Raw genomic sequence first — 21858 nt, 5'->3', positions numbered from 1 at the left:
AGGCAGGAGAACTGCTTGAAACCAGGAGTTCAAGGTTGTAAGTGAGTTATGATTATATCACTACATTCCAGCCTGGATGACAAGGTGAGACCCTATCTTTACAAAATACAATAAATCAAATACAATAAATAAGAACAACAGCACTTGAGAAGTTAAATCCCTCGGCTAAACACTTTGCATAAATAGTGCATATAGGACTAACAGACTCATAACTATCTGCATTAAGTGGGCACTATTTATACAATAATATAAATTTATATAAGTAATCTATCCATAGTAAAAGGAATTTAGCAGCAGAGCCCAGGTTTTAACCCAGAACTAAACCTTAAAATGAAAGAGGAGAAAAAAAATTATTTATACTTCATTGCTGTCTGAATGTAAATGATTCAGGTACTCTTATGTTCCTCATAACTACAGTCTACTAGACATTTGTCCATTGTAATCTGTAAACGACTAAGTCCTTTACCACCTTATACTAGTGTTTCCTTAAGTTCTCTACCCAGAAACAACAGTACATTTAACCTTAGATGTCAATACTTAAAAATCTGAACACACTGCTAACTTACCTACCTACCACTGTGTTTTCCGTTTATCTTCTAAGATACTTACTATAGTTTTCCCCAACTCTAACCACCATATTTTCCAATCTGGTGTACCTATAAACACAGCAAATGTGCTCCCTACTTTATCAATTCCTGGATCAGTGATCAAAGCAAGCCTGACAAGACCATTATACAGGGTAACCCTGAGACTACAGTCACTAATAACAACTCTTGAGTAGTGGACATTATCAAGGATGATTAAAAGATAATGTAATCATTAATCAATAAAGTTATTCAATATAATCACAAGCTTTAGAATTGGAAGGAGCACAAGATCATCTAGTCTAATTTCATTTTTTTTTTTTTTTTTTTTTTTGAGATGGAGTCTTGCTCTGTCGCCCAGGCTGGAGTGCAGTGGCCGGATCTCAGCTCACTGCAAGCTCCGCCTCCCAGGTTTAAGCCATTCTCCTGCCTCAGCCTCCCGAGTAGCTGGGACTACAGGCGCCAGCCACCTCACCCGGCTAGCTTTTTGTATTTTTTTAGTAGAGACGGGGTTTCACCGTGTTAGCCAGGATGGTCTCAAACTCCTGACCTCGTGATCCGCCCGTCTCGGCCTCCCAAAGTGCTGGGATTACAGGCTTGAGCCACCGCGCCCGGCCCATCTAGTCTAATTTCTATCACAATGCAAGAATTGCTTGTCCAACATTCCTAGCTGTTATATAGCTATAGAGCACTACCCCAAAAAACATGAGAATTCCAAACTTTACCTTTAAAACCAAGAATCAATTTGACCCCATAATCCTAATGCCAGATAGTCTCAGAGCTAGGAATGTGTAGGATAGAAAGTGCAAGTTCTCTTTTCTGAACCCAACTCTTCACTGTTACATAAAAAAATAGGTAGCAAGTTAGGAAAGGGAAAAAAAAGTTGAAAGCACCTATCTTAGGAGGAAACTTCATAGTATCTCAATAACCAAAACACAGTCTTTAAATGAGATGTAGCTACATGAATCAAATAAACACTGTAACACTTTAAATTCTTCAGAGTTAAAGAGATAGGACAGAAGGAACTGTGGAAAATATGCTCTACAGACTGTAGCTATTTTACCACCAAAATAACAGCTTAAGGTTTTATTTTAAACCCTCTTTTTAGTTCTTATAATTTATGGTTCATTTACTTTGTTTCATTTCACAATGGCAGCAAAATGCTAATGAAATAAAATTCTCCACACCTTCAAAGAAGGTTAGTAAATTTAACAAATGTTGACAATCTAGAGGAAATTTAAGTAGTGCTAAAATAAAAAGTAATTTAATACTTTCTAAATCCATTTCAAAACAGTCCATTTTAAGTCTAATTCAAATTAAATATATATTTATTATATACAAAACTAAATTTATATATGGTAGCTTTTAAAAGGCAAAAAAAAAACTTTCTAATTTTTATTTACACTGTGATAACTAAAAACCCTAAAGCTTCTACTAAGTGTGTTAAATTTACCAAGAAATAAGCATTCTAATTTTATTAGATTCAACCATGAATATCAATATTGTAAATATGGAGACAAAATTTCTCACAGCCTACTCATTCATAACCAAATTATTAGTGATCTCAAAAAAAAGAAATCGAACAGAGTTACAAACTGACTTTAACATTTTAAAAATGCTTAATGAGAGAATGAGTGGAGTTAATCTAACTTAAGTCCATCATTACCACCTTTTCTGGTTTTTTCTCTTCTGTTTCACTACTGGATGTTCTTGTCCGAAGTTTCACAGAGCCTTCTTTAAAAATGTCTCCAAATCCAATTCCTCGAATTTTCTTTGGCTGTGTAATTGATCCAGGTGCAGTTTCACTCCCATTTCCCGGAGAAGGTAAAGGTGAAGTAGGCCCACCCAAAACAGTTTCTGAAACAATAATTTGTTTTTGAAGAATGACACCTAGAATCACAAAACGTTGCCCATCCCGTCATAATGTCTATATTCTATATGCCTTCTAATAAAACATGGTAAAAATTAAAAAAAAAAAATCAAATGATTCAGTACTGAAATATCCACAAGAGCAAGATGCAATTTATGCAGTTTACACAGGCTTTTTTTTTGTGCAAAACAATAATAATTTTAAGTAAATTTAATTAGTAAAATTAAGAAATCCTAATTAGGAAATCATGTCATACGAGGTCCTTAAAAACAGCATGTCAATGTATAGCTTTTGGCCAAAGATGATACAATGTGAGACAAACAATAGAGATAAGATTATTTTTTAAAGCTATATGATTCAATCCAATCAAAGCATGAGTTTCTGAATATAAAAACTGAGAATGTTTATTTTAAAAAGGTCAATAGTTCATAACCTGTTCTTTTAGCTCAGAGACTAGGTAACAGGTCTAATTTTAAAGCAGTCAATGGAAACCATTACTATATAATAATAAAAAAATTTTAAGTTTAATATTATATGGGTAAGAACGTTTTACATTCTTGCTCAGCAACAAGGGTTCTTATGTATAGGCTCAATAAGTCCATGAACAACCCTATGGAAAACTGTGTGGTTATTTTTATGTACATTTTTCTGGGTAAAACAGGTACAGCTTTCAAGAGATCCTCAAAGAGCCTTATAATCTAAGTAAGAAACAAAGTTCTAGAGTAAAAATCCAGAAACACTGAAGACTGGGGGTATGGGGTAAGGAAAAATATGTGGTGACAGTTCACTGAACTGAGGTAGTCTGTTGAAAAATACCAGAACAACAGGGACAATAAAAACAGTAGTTACCGTTTATTCAGAGCTAATTCTGTACCAGGCACTCGGCTAAGCACTGCATATGAATTATCTCATTTTTACAAGCCCACACGAGCTTCTTAACATTAAGCACTATTACTTCTCATTTTACAAATAAATAAACTTGGACAAAGGGATATTAATGACTTTCCCAGGGACATACAGGTAGCAACAAAGTCAGTTTTTGAAGTGAATTCTAGATGACCCCAAAACCACAGTCTTAAACAATTCAATATAATGGTTCAGATCACAAAGTCTCCAATCAAATGTGAGAATATCTTTCTGCATCGATCGAAATGACCATTTTACAGGTGGTTTGCCAAAACAAGTTATTAACTTAAAAAATATAATGCTAACAAGTATAGTGATCTACCCTAACCATTTTCAATATTATCCTAAGTCACATAGAAGACTGAAGTGGAGAAGACAGTTTCGTAACATATTTTTAAAATTCAAGTTCATTGAGAGAATGTTTACAATCAATAAAATGAACCCGTTTTAAATACACATTTCAGTAATATTTGACAAATGTCACACCACGTAAATACAGCAAGATACAGAACAATTCGTCACACACTTGTACACCATCACAGTCGATCCTTCCCCCAAGCCTCAAGAAACCTCTGAACTTCACTGTCACTATACATTTGCCCTTTTTCAAATAAATTATAATCACATAGTACATAAGCTTTTTACATCTACTTCTTTGGCTACACAGAATATATGAGATTCATCCATGCTGCTGCATGCACCCATGCTTCATTCCTTCTTATTGCTGATTAGTATCCCATTGTACAGATATGCTACTACGTATCTACCATTAAGAATGTAGCTTCAGGTTTTTCACAGATGAGCTTTATAAAATTTAGAAAACTCCCTTCTATGCTACTATGTAGCGTTTTCATCATTAAGAACTGAATATGTAAATTATCTTTCTGCATCTAGTGAAATGACCATATGGTTGTTCCCCTGTAAACTGTTAACACTGTGAATTATATAAACTTTTTAAACCAACCTTGCATGGATGGAACAGACCCCATTAGTATCATGATGTACTAACCTTTATATATTTTGCTGAGTTTGACGTAACCTTTAAATATTTTGCTGAATTTGATGGAATACTTCAAAGATTTCTGTGTCTGTGTTCATGAGAGATAATAATATGTAGTTCCTTTTTTTCAAATTACTTCATGAGGTTTTGATATCAAGGCCATACAGACCTAAGAAATCTGAAAGAATCTGTGTAAGATCAAATGCTTGATAGTACCAGTGAAAATCACCTTGGCTAGAAATTTTCCTTATGTGAAGATTTTTTTATATTAAATACAATTTATTTCACATAGATTATCTAGAATTTCTATTTCTTCTATGTCTGCTCTGGTTAATTATGCTTTTACAAGGGTTTGCATATCTCATCTAAGCTGTCAAATTTATGAGCATATTTCCGTATTACACTTTTAATTGTCAGGTCTGTGATATCCCTTCACATCTGAAAATAGTAACTTTTGTTTTTCTCTTTTCTCTTTGATCGGTCTTGTTAGGGTATTACCAATTTTTTTTTTTTTTTTAATCATTTCACAACACTCAACTTTTGAACTTGATTTTCTTGTCTGTTGGTCTGTTTTTTATTTCAGAGTTTTCTGCTCTTATTTCCTTTCTTCTAATTATTTCAGGTTTAATTTGCTCTCCCTTTTCTTGTTTAAGGTATCTCTTCTATTACTCAAGCATTTAAGGCTATAAATTGCCCTACAGATGTTGCTTTACCTGCATTCCACAAATTCTGATATGTTGTGTTTCACTTTCATTTATATCAAAAACTGTTCTAATGTCCCTTATAATTTCTTCTTTAATCCGTAGGTTATTTACAAGTGTTGTTCAAGTATCTGAGGATTTCCCAAATATCTTGGTGTTTCACAAATAATTCCACTGTGGTCACAAAACCTGTACCGTTCAATGCCAATCCTTTTAAATTTGATGAGACTTGTCTGATGCCCCAACATAGGGTCTATCTCGTGCAGATTCCAAGTAAACTTCAAAAGTGTACTTCAAAAAGTACTTTCAAAAGTACTTCAGAAAGTACTCTGTTGTTGAACTATTCCGTAAACGTCATTTGGGTCCACTTAATTAAGAATGTTATTCAGTTCAAGTCTTCTAAATATGAATTTTGCTCATCTTTTTGTTCATTAGTTCTATCAATTATTGAGAGATACATGTTTAAATCTTTTCATTCTTTTCATGGATTTATCTATTTTCTTTCAGTTCTGGAAGTTTGTATCTCATGTACTTTGAAGTTCTATTGTTGAGTTATATATTTAGAATTGCTATTAATTTTTATGAATTAGCTCCATCACTATAAAATGTCCTTTTTATTCCGTGGTAATATTTTCTTTCCTGAAATATACTTTGATATTAATATAGTCATTCTAAATTTATTACGCTTTGCACAGAACATCTTTTTCTATCTTTCTTTTAACATGTCAGTGAATTTTTGTATCATCCAGGCTGACAATCTTAGTCTTTCAATTGAAGTTTTTGGACCATCTGCATTTACCATAACCACTGATGTAGTTATGTTTAAATCCATTACCTTGCTATTTGTTTTCTTCTATTTACCCACTTGATATTTCTTCCTTTTTTCTCATTTCCAGTCTTTCTTTTCAAAAAAAGCATTTCTTAGTATTCCATTTTACTATTAACTTATTAGCTATACCTCTGCTACAGTCTGAATGTATGTGTCCCTCTAAAATTCATTATGTTAGAACCTAAGACCCAACATGGTAGTATTAGGAGCTGAGGCCTTTAGGAGGTGATTAGACCATGAGGCTTGAGCGAGTGAGATCACCCCTCTCCCCCTTCTGCCAGGGGAAGACACGGCATTCATCCCCTTTGGAGAATACAGAAACAAGGCACTATCTTCAAAGCAGAGACCAGGCAGGCCCCATCAGACACTGAACCTGCTAGTGCCTAGATGAGGGGACTTCTCAAACTCCAGAACTGTGAGAAAGAGTTTTTGTTTTTAACAAATTGTCCAGTCTTGGGCATGATGTTACAGCAGCAAAAACTAAGACAACTTCAATGTTTTGTTTCTGAGGTGCTGCTCTAGGCTTTAAAACATAATTGCCCCTCAGTACCCATGGGAGATTGTCTTGTGATTTATACAGTTTCTGAAGATAATCTGCAGAATTCTTACCTCATTTATTTGATGTAGCTTTTCTCCTGTGGTCCCTTCTAAGGTTTTTGCTTTGTTGCTTGCATTCAGCACATGATTACTATCTGCCAAGCTTTGTTTACAATCTTGCATATGTGGGTTTATAACTTGCATCAAATTTGGAAAATTTTTTAGCATTATTCCTTCAAACATTTTTTCATCCACCCTCTCTTCTCTCCTTCTGGGACTCCAGCTACATATGTTAGACCATTTAAAATTATCCCAGCCAGGTGCAGTGGCTCACGCCTGTAATCCCAGCATTTTGGGAGGCTGAGACAAGTGGATCACTTGAGGTCAGGAGTTAGAGACCAACTTGGCCAACACAGTGAAACCCCATCTCTACCAAAAAATAGAAAAATTAGTCAGGCGTGGCAGCACACACCTGTAGTCCCAGCTGCTCGGGAGGCTGAGGTGAGAGAATCACTTGAACCCAGGAGGCAGAGGTTGCAGTGAGTGGAGATCACTCCGGTAGAAACTGCACTACTGCACTCCAGCCTTGGCACCAGAGTGAGACCCTGTCTCAAAAATAAAAACATCCCAAGTTGCTAGAGTTTTTGAAGTTTTAGTCTTTTTGCTCTTTCCACTTCATTTTGCATATATTCTATTGTCACATTTTCAAGTTCAATGATCTTTTCCTCTACATTGTCTAGTCTTCTGTTAAAATTTCACAGGAAGAAATTCACTTCAGATGTGTTTTTCATCTCTAGTAGTTCCATTTTGTCCTTTTAAATCCCATCTCTGGTGGTTCCACTTAGCTCTTTTTATGTCTTCTACTTACTACTCATTATATTAACATTTTCCCTTACAATCTTGAGCATATTGGGCATTTCTATCATAGTTATTTTAATATCTGCTAATTCCATCATTTCTGGGTCTCTTTCTACCAACTAGTTTTTCCTCCAGATTATGGGTCACATGTTCCTGCCTTTTGTTTTTTTTCTTTTTTTTTTTTTTGAGATGGAGTCTCGCTCTGTCATCCAGGCTGGAGTACAATGGCACGATCTCGGCTCACTGCAACTTCCACCTCCCGGGTTCAAGCAAGTCTCCTGCCTCAGCCTCCCGAGTAGCTGGGATTACAGGTGCCCGCCACTACACCTGGCTAATTTTTTGTATTTTTAGTAGAGACAGGGTTTCACCATGTTGGCCACACTGATCTTGAACTCCTGACTTCAGGTGATCCGCCCGCCTGGGCCTCCCAAAGCGCTGGGATTACAGGCATGAGTCACTGAGCCTGGCCCCTGCTTCTTGATATACCTAGTACTTATTTAAAATTTTGATGTTGTTGAATGCTAAATTTTATAGTAATCATTTACAACAGTAATTTCCAATCAGGATGGATTCTGCCTCCCAAGAGACATGAGGCAATAACTGGAGACGTGTTTGGTTATTACAATGGGGGAGTGTTACTGACATCTAGTGAGTAGAAATCAGGAATGTTTCTTAATATCCTGTACGTACCAGAGAGCCCCTGAAAATAAATAGTTACCAGCCCAAAACATCATCAGTGACAAGGTTGAGAAGTTCTACTTTAAAGAGTGCTAGCAAATTTTTAATTTTTTTTTCTGGCAAACAGGTAAGTTATTTGCACATTAGTGTGAAGCTTTTTTAGGGTAGGATTAGAGCAACCTTCATTCTAAGGCTAATTTAGCCCCACTTCACCTCTCTACGGAATTGCCCACGTAGTCAATAAAATCTCTGAAATCTAGAGAGAAAGAACTCAATTCTTGGCCTTGTATAAGCATCCCAGAAATTGCTCATACTAACCCCTAGTAATTGCTCTTTCTTCACAAGTTGCTCATGTTCAGTCTCCGGGGTTTCACTGTACGTATTCACAGATTGGTGCTCAGCTAAACCCTCAAATCAACACCCAAGAACAGTTCTGGTGCTCTCTCTACATACAGCTCTCACTTCAGGTGTTCAGCAATACAAAATTCTAACTGCCTTTGTTTCCCTGAATTTTGATCAATCCTCAACAAAACCATAGCCTTCTGCTGTGGTTAGGTCCCCTTTCCTTGTAATGCAGTTCAGAAATTAGCTCCTGGCAGAAACCTAGGACAATGGTAGAGCTCTCCTTTCCCCCTTGTTTTTTCTCCTTTTCTCAGGAATATCAGTCCTGTGCAGTCTACTTTTCGGAAAAATTTGCTTCCTATATTTTCTCCAATTCTCGATGGTGGGAAAAGTGAATTCCACACTGTCTTGCTACCACACTGCCAGAAGTGTATTCTATATAGTTTAATATATACCTCCAATAACTAGCCTGTTGGCAAAGCAATATTCTGGTACAGATTAGTACATGAGGTGCATATCTAAAAGGCATTTTTAAAATGAAACTATCCATGGTATTAATAAATCATATATTGATAGAGACAACTTTAGGGGATTATTCTAAGGTACAATTTCCACAGTTTATTTGATTAAGGCCATAAAACAAACAAAAAAAAAAGGCAGGGAAGGGGGTTTGGATTTAGTGACTGTAAACTTTATTAGAGTTATTAAAATATATATCATTAAAATAGATGGCTAGATATCAAAAATATCCAGTTCTAATGGATAGGCTATTTTTGGCTAAATGAAAAATACCAAATTTTGCTACCACGTTGGCTATTAAATCAATGGTTGCAAGGCAGTATGATGTAGTGGTAAAGTATATGAACTCCAGGGTCACACCTTCTCAATTCATATCTTGCCCCTTCCATTATATTTGCCCAATCTCTTCACCTGTAAAATGGGGAACTTCACAGGATTGCTATGAGAAATAAACTAATTTATTTCTGTCAAGTTCTTTAAACAGTGCCCAGCAACTAATTTATTTCTGTCAAGTTCTTTAAACAGTGCCCAGCTCAGTGTCTATTATTTTTTAAAAGTTTAAAAGCTGTATCACTGAGAACCATAAGTAAGTGAGAGCACTGATCACAAAGAAGGAGGAAAATATAAAAGGGAAAACAGCCACTGGAAAGAAGAAAAAGGATAAGGAGAAAGGAAAAAAGAGGAGGAAAAAGGGCATGCAGGAGGTGCCATAATGAGACAGAACAACAATCTTATCTATATGGTACTTGTAACATTTTAATACCCATATACTTTACCCATCCGATTGTCCTTAAATTGCTATGTTTGAAGAAAAACATCTGCATTTTATGTGTATTGCTATCAGTCATAAAACAAACAGCACATCTGTCTATTGAGCCTAAACCCTCCTTCCTCCTTCCTCATTCAATCTCTATAGCAAAAGCTACTTGATGGTTTGTATCTTCATATAAAGTGACTTAAAAGAACTGCAAAATGCAATTACTTGTTTGGAGAAAAACAAAAACAAGAAACCACATGCGAACTGAACTGAAAGCTAAAAAGATAAAAAAAAAAAAAGAAACTTGATGAAAATAAAAAGCATTTAATAGAATCAATCCAAGTTTACCATTAAAGTCATCATTCACTATTATTCTCAAGGATTTTGCAAGTCGATCATGCAGGTGTGGGTGTGGGTGTTTTAATAGGACTTAAAATCAATCAATATTGCATAGTTCCTAAAAAGTACACATAGAAAGAATGTCTGGCTGTTAACAATAACTCAGAAAGATCCATAACATACTACCAGTAAGGGCATCAAAACTCCAGAACAAGTTTCCTTGCAAAGCTGCTCACCAGGAGGAGTATAAGGTGAATACTAATACGTGAGTACAGACCTCAAGGTAAACTGTGTAACACCTTGACTCCTAGTGACTAGGCTGCAGACCAACAAATTTCTATCTACTATCTTTGGTACATGAGGTATACAACCATTTCCCCAGGATCCTGTGTCCCATTAGAAACGACCACTTTCTTCTATTCCAGAACCTGAATAATCAAATAAAACTTCAGCTGACTCCTCCTAAAAAAACGAATTTTTTTCTACCTGTAAGAGACTAGAACTCTTGAAGAACCATCCATCAGGGTTTCTTAAATGTTTTGTGTGATGCATCCATCTAATTGCCCAGTAAAGCCTAGAGGGATAAATGGCACAAACATTTAAGAATCCCTGCTGGAACCCCTTCATCTCCTCAAAATTCTGGCCTCACCACTTAGCAACTTATTCATAACATTACTCCTTTTCTATAGAAGACATCAAAAGTCAGAAATATCTTCCTCAGCTTCCTACCATTAAGCTTACTAACTCTGATCTATCTCCAATAAATTGAGACTAATCATAATAGCCATAATGTGAAACCCATTTCCTCCACTTTCTGGATAAATCCTATTGTGCTGTAACTACACTTCTTCTGAGTTTCCATCTTCAACTGTTCCCCTTCTACTTGTCAGCCATTAGGATATCAAGATGATCAACACTTTTCCTTTTTAAGAAAAAGAACAAAAACATTATTGAATATATGTTGCCATCAACTGCTGCAACTGCCTTATACTTACTCTCTCCACTGCCTAACCTCCTTTCTTCTTCAATTCGGCTTCTGCCCTAATCACCTCACAACTGCTGTTGTTTAGGTCCTTCATGATCTCTTTTACTTCACCTCCCAAGTAGTATCTGACACTACTGGCCCTGCCTCCCTGAATAACTCTCCTCCCTTGACTGACTACCACACATTCATAGGTTTCTTTCTGGCTCTCTCCTTCTGTGCTTTCTAGGTCTTCTTTTCAGTTAATCTTCCTCAGTCCATTTCTTAAATGTCACTACACAGGATTCCATCCCAGGGTCTTTAGTTTTTCTTCACTCTGTATATTCTCCCTAGGTCATGTAATCTAAACTCATCGCTTTTTTTTTTTTTATCATATTTTATTTTTTTGAGATGGAGTCTCACTCTGTCACCCAGGCTGGAGTGCAATGACACAAACTTGGCTCACTGCAACCTCCGCCTCCCGGGTTCAAGCAATTCTCCTGCCTCAGCCTCCCAAGTAGCTGCGATTACAAGTGCACGCCACCACACCTAGCTAATTCTTTTGTATTTTTTAGTAGAGACGGGGTTTCACCATGTGGGCCAGGCTGGTCTCGAACTCCTGACCTCGTGATCCACCCACCTCGGCCTCCCAAAGGGCTGGGACTGCAGGCGTGAGCCACCATGCCTGGCCTACCCATCGTTTCTTACACCACCTAAAGTACTATCAAGCCCCAGTTTTGCACAGACACCGGAATTTTTCTAAGGATTCAGATGAACAGACAACTGACTACCAAATATCTTTCATTTGGATGCTCTCACATCCCTACAAGCCTCAAATTTAACATCTCCAAAAGTGAACAGCCAACATGGTAGTAAAAATTGGTAATTTTCAATGATCCAAAAATAACTAACCTACCAATTAGGACTGCCTATTTTCAATAATTAGGCATCCGTTTTAATGATACATCATCATCTCCCAATAACCTATCTCTGGAAATGACATCTCCACCTTACAAAGCCAAAAACCTGGTAGCAGTTGGCTCCTCTTTTTTGGTCATCCCCTAAATAACATTATCACTAGGTCCTGTTCTTCCTGCTATCACTTATATAGCTCCTATTCTACACAAGTCTCTCCATCCCCATAGCATTGCTCTAGTTTAGGCTAATTCTACCTCATTATCAAAACATTCTCAACTGGTGTTAGCAGACCAGTCTCTTCTCCAGTCTACTCTCCACATTGCAATTCCCCCTCCATACTGCAACCAATTTATCTGAAAAACAATCTCATCATTTCACTCTACAGCTTCTCTGTGATTTGATTAACATTTTTGTAATGTTTTCTTACGCCTGACCCAATAACTTCTCCAGGCTCAACATTCACCACATATAATTATATACTCTATAATGCCTCTGAATTAAATCTCTTTCAGGATCTTGCAAAATGCTATGATTTTCCTCACCCTCTGCCACAAACTTGCTTAGAAATTTCCTAGCCATTGTGGGATCTCAATCTATGACTTCTCCTAGGGTGCATTTCTTCACAGCCCGCCAAGTCTGCACTAGCCCTCTTATATACATTTATTGCACCCTTTCCTGTAACAAATATTTCTCCTGCTAAATTACAATCACTTTTTTTAAACCATCTTTTCTTTCCCAGTGGAACAAAAGCTTCGAACACAGGGGAAATAACGCCTATGTTGCTGATCACTGTATGCCCAGGACCTTGTACAATATGCTTAACAAAAGGCACCCAATAAATTGAATGAATAAATCTATGAATGCTGAATTAACTAAACTGTTGTATTTATATTTAGAATTTCCCTTTACCAGCTTTGACTTTTAAATTTTAGATTTTGCAATACACTGTCTTCATAAGAAATGCTAGTATACCCATATATTACTACTCATAACACTCAGAGCTGAAAGTACATGAAAAGATAGTTCTACAAGCATACCTAAAAGAAAATTAGATGAAGACAGCAGCAAACAAATGGACTACAATAGTGAAAAGCCACCAAATTTCCACAATCTCACATGTTAAATAGCACAGTAAAGCTTAAAAAAAAAAAAAAAAAAAAACTGGGAAATCATAAAAACCAAACTCTAATGATGATTTTACCACTCAGTAAATAATCTCAGGAGTTTCCATTTCTTGACCCTTAAAATGGGAGTGACATTAATCCTCTTAAGAGGATTTATTCTACTATAAAGACACATGCATGCATATGTTTATAGCAGCACTATTTACAATAGCAAAGTCACGGAACCAATCCAAGTGCCCATCAATAATAGGCTGGATAAAGAAAATGTGGTACATACACACTGTGGAACACTATGCAGCCACAAAAAGGAATGAGATCATATCCTCCGCAGGTACACGGATGAAGCTGGAAGCCATCATTCTCAGCAAACTAACAGAGGAACAGAAAACCAAACACTGCATGTTTTCACTCATAAGTGGGAGCGGAACAATGAGAATACATGGACACAGGGAGGGAAACACACACCAGGACCTGTTGAGGGGTGAAGAGCAAGGGAAGGGAACTCAGAGGACGAGTCAATAGGTGCAGCAAACCACCATGCATGGCACACTTATACTTATGTAAGAAATCTGCATGTCCTGCATATGTATCCCAGAACTTAAAGCAAAAAAAAAGGGAAGAGGATTTCACTTGACAAAAGTGTTTGAAAAGTTCTATATATACCACAAAATACTAGTCATTGTTTCACTGAGTGTCAACATATCAGACACCATTACAGACAATGGGTAAACAAATATAAATAAAAATATATATGTTCTAATGAGCAGGTAGACAGACAATAAGCTTAATAAGCAATAGCAACAAATTCTTCTTTGAAACATTAAAAAAAAGAGAGAAGAGAATTAAAAAGTAGATAATGGGGACTTTCTGCTGTTTTATACAGAGCTGTCAGTAAGGGCCTCAATGGTAAGGTGATTTCTGAGAGAATCCTGAATCAGATAAGTAGCCATCAGGATATTTTGAAGAAGAGCATTCCACACAAAGGTATACAACAAGCACAAAGGCTGTGAGAGAGGAATGTTCCTAAAATCCTTAAGAAACCTAAGGTGACCAACGTAAACAAAGGGGAACGTTAAATAAGAGATGAGGTAAGAAAGGTGGAGGGAGGGATATGGAGATGCCAGATCATAGAGGGATTTGTAGCCATTTTTAAAGATGTTGGCTTTTAGTCTAAGTGAAATGCAAAGCAACTGGAGGGTGATCACTACTGGCTACCAGACTGTTAAGTAGGTAATGGCATATAGGCTATGGTAATTATACAGCAAAAGATAACTTATACCAGGATAGTGGCAGTGAAGGTGGTAAAAAGAAAATAGATTCTAAACATTTTTTGACAAAATCTGTTAATGAATCATGGTAGGGTGTGAGGTTAAAAAGAAGAGTACAAGAGAAAACTAAGAATTTTGGCCTCAGTAAAAAAACGATGAACTTGTCCTTAACTCAGATGGGGAAGATTACATGGAGCAGAAAAAAAAGGCACAGGATCAATTTTGGGCAACTTAGGTTTAAGATACCTATTAGACATCGAAATGGAGATTCTGAAAGAGGTTTAATGTGGAAGACTTTTAGAAAAGGGTGGAAAAGACAAGTATATATAGTCATTGACTTCATAAAATAAGGGGAAAATTTGAAAACACATTCCTATTTGGCAAATAAGTGGAATCCACATGTTGACAAAAAGACACTCTAAAGAAGGGTTAAGTATTTTGACAAAATTAAAAAGGAGACATTACAAAACCAAAACATAACACTTTCCTAGAGAAGCAATACTTTCCCTGAGACTGAATGCTAAAAGGACCTTTATATATAGAAACCACTCAGTAACAGAACAGATGATTAATTCACCACATTCCGACAGAAAACATAATGGTGGCATTCTTAACCTTTTATCTTACAGTTCTTCAATGAAAACTGAGGATCTAAAAATAAATTATCTGTGAAGACTTAATATCGTCTATATATTATTTAGAGTCAGAATTATCTGCTTAGCAGTAACAGAGTTTAACTGGCCAAACCAAGAACATTATCCCATTATTACATAGGAGAGAAAGGAGGAAAAGGGGAAGGGGAGGGAGGAGGAAGAGAACCCTATTAAATTTAAAAGACTGTGAGGAGAAACTATGTGATATAATCAAATATAGTGGATATGACATTCCAATACTGAAAGCAAAAAAATAACACTTATAAGTACATTCTACTATAATTTTTCTAACAGCTACGAGGAACATAATTATTTTACTGACTGAAAAGACTGTCAAAATACCAATTATGGACAGAGGCTGTTACACTTTGTTAGGACACAGGAAAATTTTAAGTAGTTACTCCTTATATAATGCTCACTTTCTGGCATTCACAACAATATGCAGAAAGTCGCCTAAAATTTAGAGTTGGGGAAGGAAAAAAAAAAATTATAGTGTACTTCAACCACGGACTTTCCACCCCATAATCACAAAGCTCCACATTTAGAATGAACAGTTATTGTAAAAGGGTTAAACAAAGAAGGAAGGATATTTCTAACAGACAAAATTCTGCACAGTTACTAAAATCCAAATCAAGCTGAACAGCATAAGAAAATGTTCAAAGTATTTTATAATTATAAAAGTAATGAACTAAACTCAAATATAAATTAGATCTCTTGTTCTGGTGGTCTTACACAAACTTTAAATTGGAAATATTTTAAGGGCTCAGTTTTATATGGCATCACAAAGATCATTTCACTCATATGCTTTAATTTACACCAAATTTTAATTTATACCAAATTTTAATGTTAAAAGTAGATATCAAAAGATCCAATACCTGTGAACCCTAAAGAAATACTAACGTGCATCAGAAGTAACTCAGGAGACAGTTTGCTAATTGATGAATGCCCCATTAAATTTAAGCCAGGTGGTTTTGGTACTTATGTATGTTCTCTAATGGTTTTTACACACGCTTACACATAAGTTCTGACTTCAGAATTATTGAGTACTCTCAAATAAATGTAATATAAAATAGTGAAAGTACATCTAGTTAGTATGATTCCTTCTCCACTGATTCCTACTTCAATGATTTTTCTCTTTCAATACAATCAGTATCTGCACTAAAGAAAACTGAAACTATTAAAACAACTACAACTAAACAACTGGAACTATTTTCATTAATATTTTCATTTAATTCATTAAAGAGCCTTAGAAAAATTTAGAATCTTTACCAGTTTATTGCTAAGTTAAAGAGAAAAGAACTAGTACAAGAACACTTAAAAATGAGAGGCAACTGGGCATCCCAAGTCATATTAAGTAGCCATTGACCTCAGGCTTTTTTCGTTACTTTGTAGCATGTATAGTATGTAGCACTTACAGAGAGCTGCAAACTAATGTAAGAGTAAATTTGAACTCCTCTGAAAGGCTAATGAGCTTTAAAGAAAAGGACTCTCTAAAGGCAATCCGCAATGAATATATGGTAGAGCATAATATTGTACACAAACGTTTGGTGCCCCTCCTTGTAAGAAAATTACATATCCCCACCCTGCTGCACCAACGCATGCATGACCATAACCGCCAAATACAATGTTAGTGGAAATGACATGTCAATTTTGGACAGAAGCTTTAAAAGCCATCCTCCTTTTTCCCTGCCTCTTCAAGGATTAAAGAGTTGCCGATTATATTTTCTAATGTTTCCTGTGACATTTCTGAGATGAAAATTTGCATATTAAGCAAAATGAAGTGACAAACAAATTTCTAAATATTACATTTAGAAATATCTTCCTCCAACATTTTTGATACCTACCTAAAGTAACTCAAGTCATTTTATTCTATAAGTATACTTACTTCACATTTGTCCTCCCCCTAGAGATGTGACCCTTGCACCTCTGGATTACAGAGGGATTACATATGCTCAGAAAATCAGAACTGAATAAATACAAAGGTTAAGAAATGTTCACTTGTTAAAATAGCTTCCACTTCTTCCTTTGGTCGCATGTTTATTCTAAAAATTATAGCAGAGTTCAAACTATTCATCAAACCAATTTTTTAAATGTGATACAAAGTTTTATTTGTTCATTTCTTGCATTTGAAGGACTCTTTGATGACATACTGGGCCTGAGATTCTTTGCCATAGTCCTTAACTACTACGCAACTGCAACCAACTTCTTTATAGGGTTTTCCCTCTCTATCAATTTTACAGAGGCCTACACATTCCCCTAGTTGCTTGTTGTCATCAACCTTAATTAAGTTGATTTGGTGTTCAGCACAAAGGGCCTCCACTAACTTGACATACAAAGGTTCATGACAGTTGGATGTAAGCACACAAACATCAGCTTGCCACTTGTCTAAGGCTTGGCCAGCTTCACAAATTCCACTGCTAGGCTATTGTGCATGAAGGTAGTCTTTGGAATCTCCTGTAAAGCAGTAGTAGTATTAACATCCATTACATCTTCAGCAACAACGCCCTCTTCTACCACAGCAGTGGGTTCAGGTGAAGTCGAATCTTCAACACAACCAAGTCTTTGCTTAAGCAAGACCTGTTGGTGGAAGGCGAAGAGCCATCAAACTAATTTATGTCTTCACTTTATAACTTAAAAATTATTACTATAATTAACTGAAAACTCTGACCTGAAAATCTGTTATATACCAGCAATTTCTCCTCACAATCTCACTATTCCTAGCTCTCATTACTAGATCTGTTATATACTGTCCACTTTGTAGAACAATTACTGGTATTTTATGACTATGTAAAAGTAACATTTTTTTCCTGTCACTTTCTAAAATTCAAGAGGTTTCTTCTACATCAATCTTTTAGAAACTAAATTCATGTTGGTTTTTCTATACTCACAATTTATTGATAAACCATGAATTATAATAGTGCTTTCTAAGCATTCATCCTTTCAAGCCTAATTAATGTTAGATGGCTTTTATACTAAAAAGCAAATGAACACAGGCAATATAATTGTAGCTTGCGATGTGTAGATAACTAAAACTTGGAAGAAAAATTAAATTTCCTTAGAAGTAAAGCAAACTCGGCCAGGTGTGGGGGCTCATGCCTGTAATTCCAGCACTTTGGGAGGCCGAGGTGGGCAGACAGGAGGTCAGGAGATCGAGACCATCCTGGCTAACACGGGTGAAACCTCATCTCTACTAAAGATACAAAAAAAAAAAAAAGTTAGTCGGGCATGGTGGCGGGCACCTGTAGTCCCAGCTACGCAGGAGGCTGATGCGGCAGGAGAATGGCATGAACCTGGAAGGCAGAGCTTGCAATGAGCCGAGATTGCACCACTGCACTCCAGTCTGGGCGACAGAGCGAGACTCCGTCTCAAAAACATACATACATACATAAATAGAAGTAAAGCAAACTCAATTACTCATTTCATATATTTCTATGGTCAATGGGCTTAGAAATAAAATCATTAGAGATGAAAATATACCTTCTGGTATTAAATTGGAATTAGAGGTACCAGTAAAGATGGATAAACAGATGAATGATCAAGACATATGGGTAGAGGTACGGGATTGTATGTGCGTGTAAGCATTTTCCAGCTTAATCTACTAAGAAGGCTCAGAAGCATTACCCCAGTAGCAATGACCACACGTCGAAACACTATTCCTCTCTTAAAAAGCACAAAAAGTTTGCCTTGATAAACAGAATCAATGACAAAAAGCACATAATTATCTCAATATACGCAGAAAAGGCCTTCGATAAAATTCAACACTGCTTCATGCTAAAAAACTCAACAAATTAGGTATTGATGGAACATATCTCAAAATAATAAGAGCTATTTATGACAAAGCCACAGCCAACATCATACTGAATAGCAAAAGCTGGAAACATTCCCTTTGAAAACCAGCACAAGACAAGGATGCCTTCTCTCACCACTCTATTCAACATAGTGTTGGAAGTTCTGACCAGGGTAATCAGGCAAGAGAAAGAAAGGATATTCAAATAGGAAGAGAGGAAGTAAAATTATCTTTGTTTGCAGATGACATGATTGTATATTTAGGAAATGCCATCATCTTAGCCTAAAATCTCCTTAAACTGATAAGCAACTTCAGGAAAGTCTCAGGATACAAAATCAATGAGCAAAAATCACAAGCATTCCTATACACCAATAAAAGACAAACAGAGAGCCAAATCATGAGCAAACTCCCATTCACAATGGCTGCAAAGGGAATAAAATACCTAGGAATACAACTTACAAGGGATGTGAAGGACCTCTTCAAGGAGAACTACAAACCACTGCTCAAGGAAATAAGAGAGGACACAAACAAATGGAAAAACATTCCATGCTAATGGATAGGAATATTCAATATCATGAAAATGGCCACACTGCCCAAAGTAATTTATAGATTTGATGCTATTCCCATCAAGCTACCATTGACTTTCTTCACAGAATTACACAAAAACTACTTTAAATTTTATATGGAACCAAAAAAGAGCTCACATAGCCACGACAATCCTAAGCAAAAAGAACAAAGCTGGAGACATCATGCTACCTGACTTCAAACTATACTACAAGACTATAGGAACCACAAACAGCATGGTCTGGTACCAAAACAGATATACAGACCAACAGAACAGGACAGAGGTCTCAGAAATAATACCACATATCTACAACCACCTGATCTTTGACAAACCTGACAAAAACAGGCAATGGGGAAAGGATTCCCTATTTAATAAATGTTGCTGGAAAAACTGGTTAGACATATACAGAAAACTGAAACTGGACGCCTTCCTCATACCTTATACAAAAATTAACTCAAGATGGATTAAAGATCTAAACATAAGACCTAAAGCCATAAAAACTCTAGAAAAAAACATAGGCAATACCAGGACATAGGCATGGGCAAAGACTTCATGTCTAAAACACCACAAGCACTGGTAACAAAAGCCAAAATTGACAAATGAGATCTAATTAAACTAAAGAGCTTCTGCACAGCAAAAGTAACTATCATCAGAGTGAACACACAACCTACAGAATGGGAGAAAATTTCTGCAATCTATTCATCTAACAAAGAGCTAACATCCAGAATCTACAAAGAACTTAAAACATATTTACAAGAAAAAACCCCATCAAAAGGTGGGCAAAGGATATGAATAGACACTTTTCAAAAGAAGACATTTATGCAGCCAAAACACATGAAAAAAAGCTCATCATCACTGGTTATCAGAGAAATGCAAATCAAAACCACAATGAGATACCATCTCATGCCAGTTAGAATGGCGATCATTAAAAACTCAGGCAACAACAGATGCTGGAGAGAATGTGAAGAAATGGGAACGCCTGTACAATGTTCATGGGAGTGTAAATTAGTTCAACCACTATGGAAGACAGTGTGGCGATTCCTCAAGGATCTAGAACTAGAAATACCATTTGACCCAGAAATCCCATTACTGGGTATACAGTCAAAGGATTATAAATAATTCTACTATAAAGACACATGCACACATGTTTATTGCAGCACTTATTTACGATAGCAAAGACTTGGAACCAACCCAAATGCCCATCAGTGTTAGACTGGATAAAGAAAATGTGGCACATATACACACGGAATACTATGCAGCCATAAAAAAGAACGAGTTCAGCTGGGCGCAGTGGCTCACACCTGTAATCTCAGCACTTTGGGAGGCCAAGGCAGGCGGATCACCTGAGGTTGGGAGTTTAATACCAGCCTGACCAACAAGGAGAAACCCCGTCTCTACTAAAAATACAAAAAATTAACCAGGCGTGGTGGCACGTGCCTGTAACCCCAGCTGCTTGGGAGGCTGAGGCAGGACAATCGCTTGAACCCAAGAGGCAGAGGTTGCGGTGAGCCGAGACTGCAACACTGCACTCCAGCCTGAGCAACAAGAGTAAAACTTCATCTCAAAAAAAAAAAAAGAATGAGTTCATGTCCTTTGCAGGGTCATTAATGAAGCTAGAAATCATCATTCTCAGGAACAGAAAAACACCACATGTTCTCACTCATAAATGGGAGCTGAACAGTAAGAACATAGGGGCACAGGGAGGGGAACATCACACACCGGGGCCTGTTCGGAGGGTGGGATGCAAGGGGAGGGATAGCATTAGGAGAAATATCTAATGTAGATGACAGGTTGATAGGTGCAAACCACCATGGCACGTGTAATAATAAGAGCTATTTATGTAATAAACCTGCACGTTCAGTACATGTATCCCAGAACTTAAAGTTTAACAAAAAAAAAAAGGAAAAAAATTGCATTCTCTTACCACTGAGTGCACTGAGTTTATAAACCCATTTGCTACACCAACTTTGTTTTCCTATTTAATTTCAAAATTTTTACTCTTCCATATGTAAGACAATGAAGGTACTGATAAAAGAAAGAAAAAAAAACTGACAGCTCACAACAATCTATGATGCTGCAAACATCTTTATGCTTAGAAACTACCTGTCAATTCACGAAACAGCCCTTTCATGTTAAAAAAAAAAAAAAATTATTCCTGTTTTGTAAACGAAAAAAATACAGTTAAGCAAAGACAACTAAGACATAGTTTCTGCCATCATGGAAGACTAACACCTTAACATGATCTTGTAACTAAAGATAGATTAAAGCATAAAATATAGGGACACAATGAAAAGTATTCAGTACCTAAGCAGTCTGAGCAATCTTACAAATTCACCTCATTATTTTTAATATTTAGTTTTCATATGTTTGCATTAAGCCAGTTCTAAAAACAAAAATCAATGATACTGGCAACCTTAAGGTTATGGTCTACTCCTAGTATCTACAAATCTATCTAATCATAAAATTGTCAAATAATATTACCTAACGTAAATCCCTGAAAATTCTCACTACATATACATTTCCATCAAGAAAAACATATTCTTATCCCCACATTTCCACTTGTAAATTCGAGACCTCTTTTAGAAAACAAAACACAACTCTCCTAATTCCTACAGCAATTCTTAAAAGTAACAAAATTTAAATCCATCTTTGGGATAAAATT

General features: G+C 36.3%; 1 protein-coding gene and 1 pseudogene across 2 annotated transcripts in view; both read right to left on the bottom strand.

Annotated features, from left to right (window-relative positions):
* The window catches only part of CD2AP (CD2 associated protein), a 156626-nt gene that overhangs the window by 53994 nt on the left and 80774 nt on the right, over nucleotides 1–21858 (bottom strand). For both annotated transcript variants that reach the window (XM_033217393.1, XM_033217395.1), the window contains exon 6: nucleotides 2254–2441. In XM_033217393.1, the coding sequence (XP_033073284.1) occupies nucleotides 2254–2441 (188 nt within the window). The remainder of the gene's footprint in view (nucleotides 1–2253; nucleotides 2442–21858) is intronic.
* LOC117087325 lies at nucleotides 16640–17734 on the bottom strand (annotated as a pseudogene).

Source organism: Trachypithecus francoisi, unplaced genomic scaffold (genome assembly GCF_009764315.1).
Source record: "Trachypithecus francoisi isolate TF-2019V2 unplaced genomic scaffold, Tfra_2.0 Lachesis_group10, whole genome shotgun sequence".
Taxonomy (NCBI): Eukaryota; Metazoa; Chordata; class Mammalia; order Primates; family Cercopithecidae; genus Trachypithecus; species Trachypithecus francoisi.
This window is presented reverse-complemented; position numbering and strand designations above follow the sequence as displayed.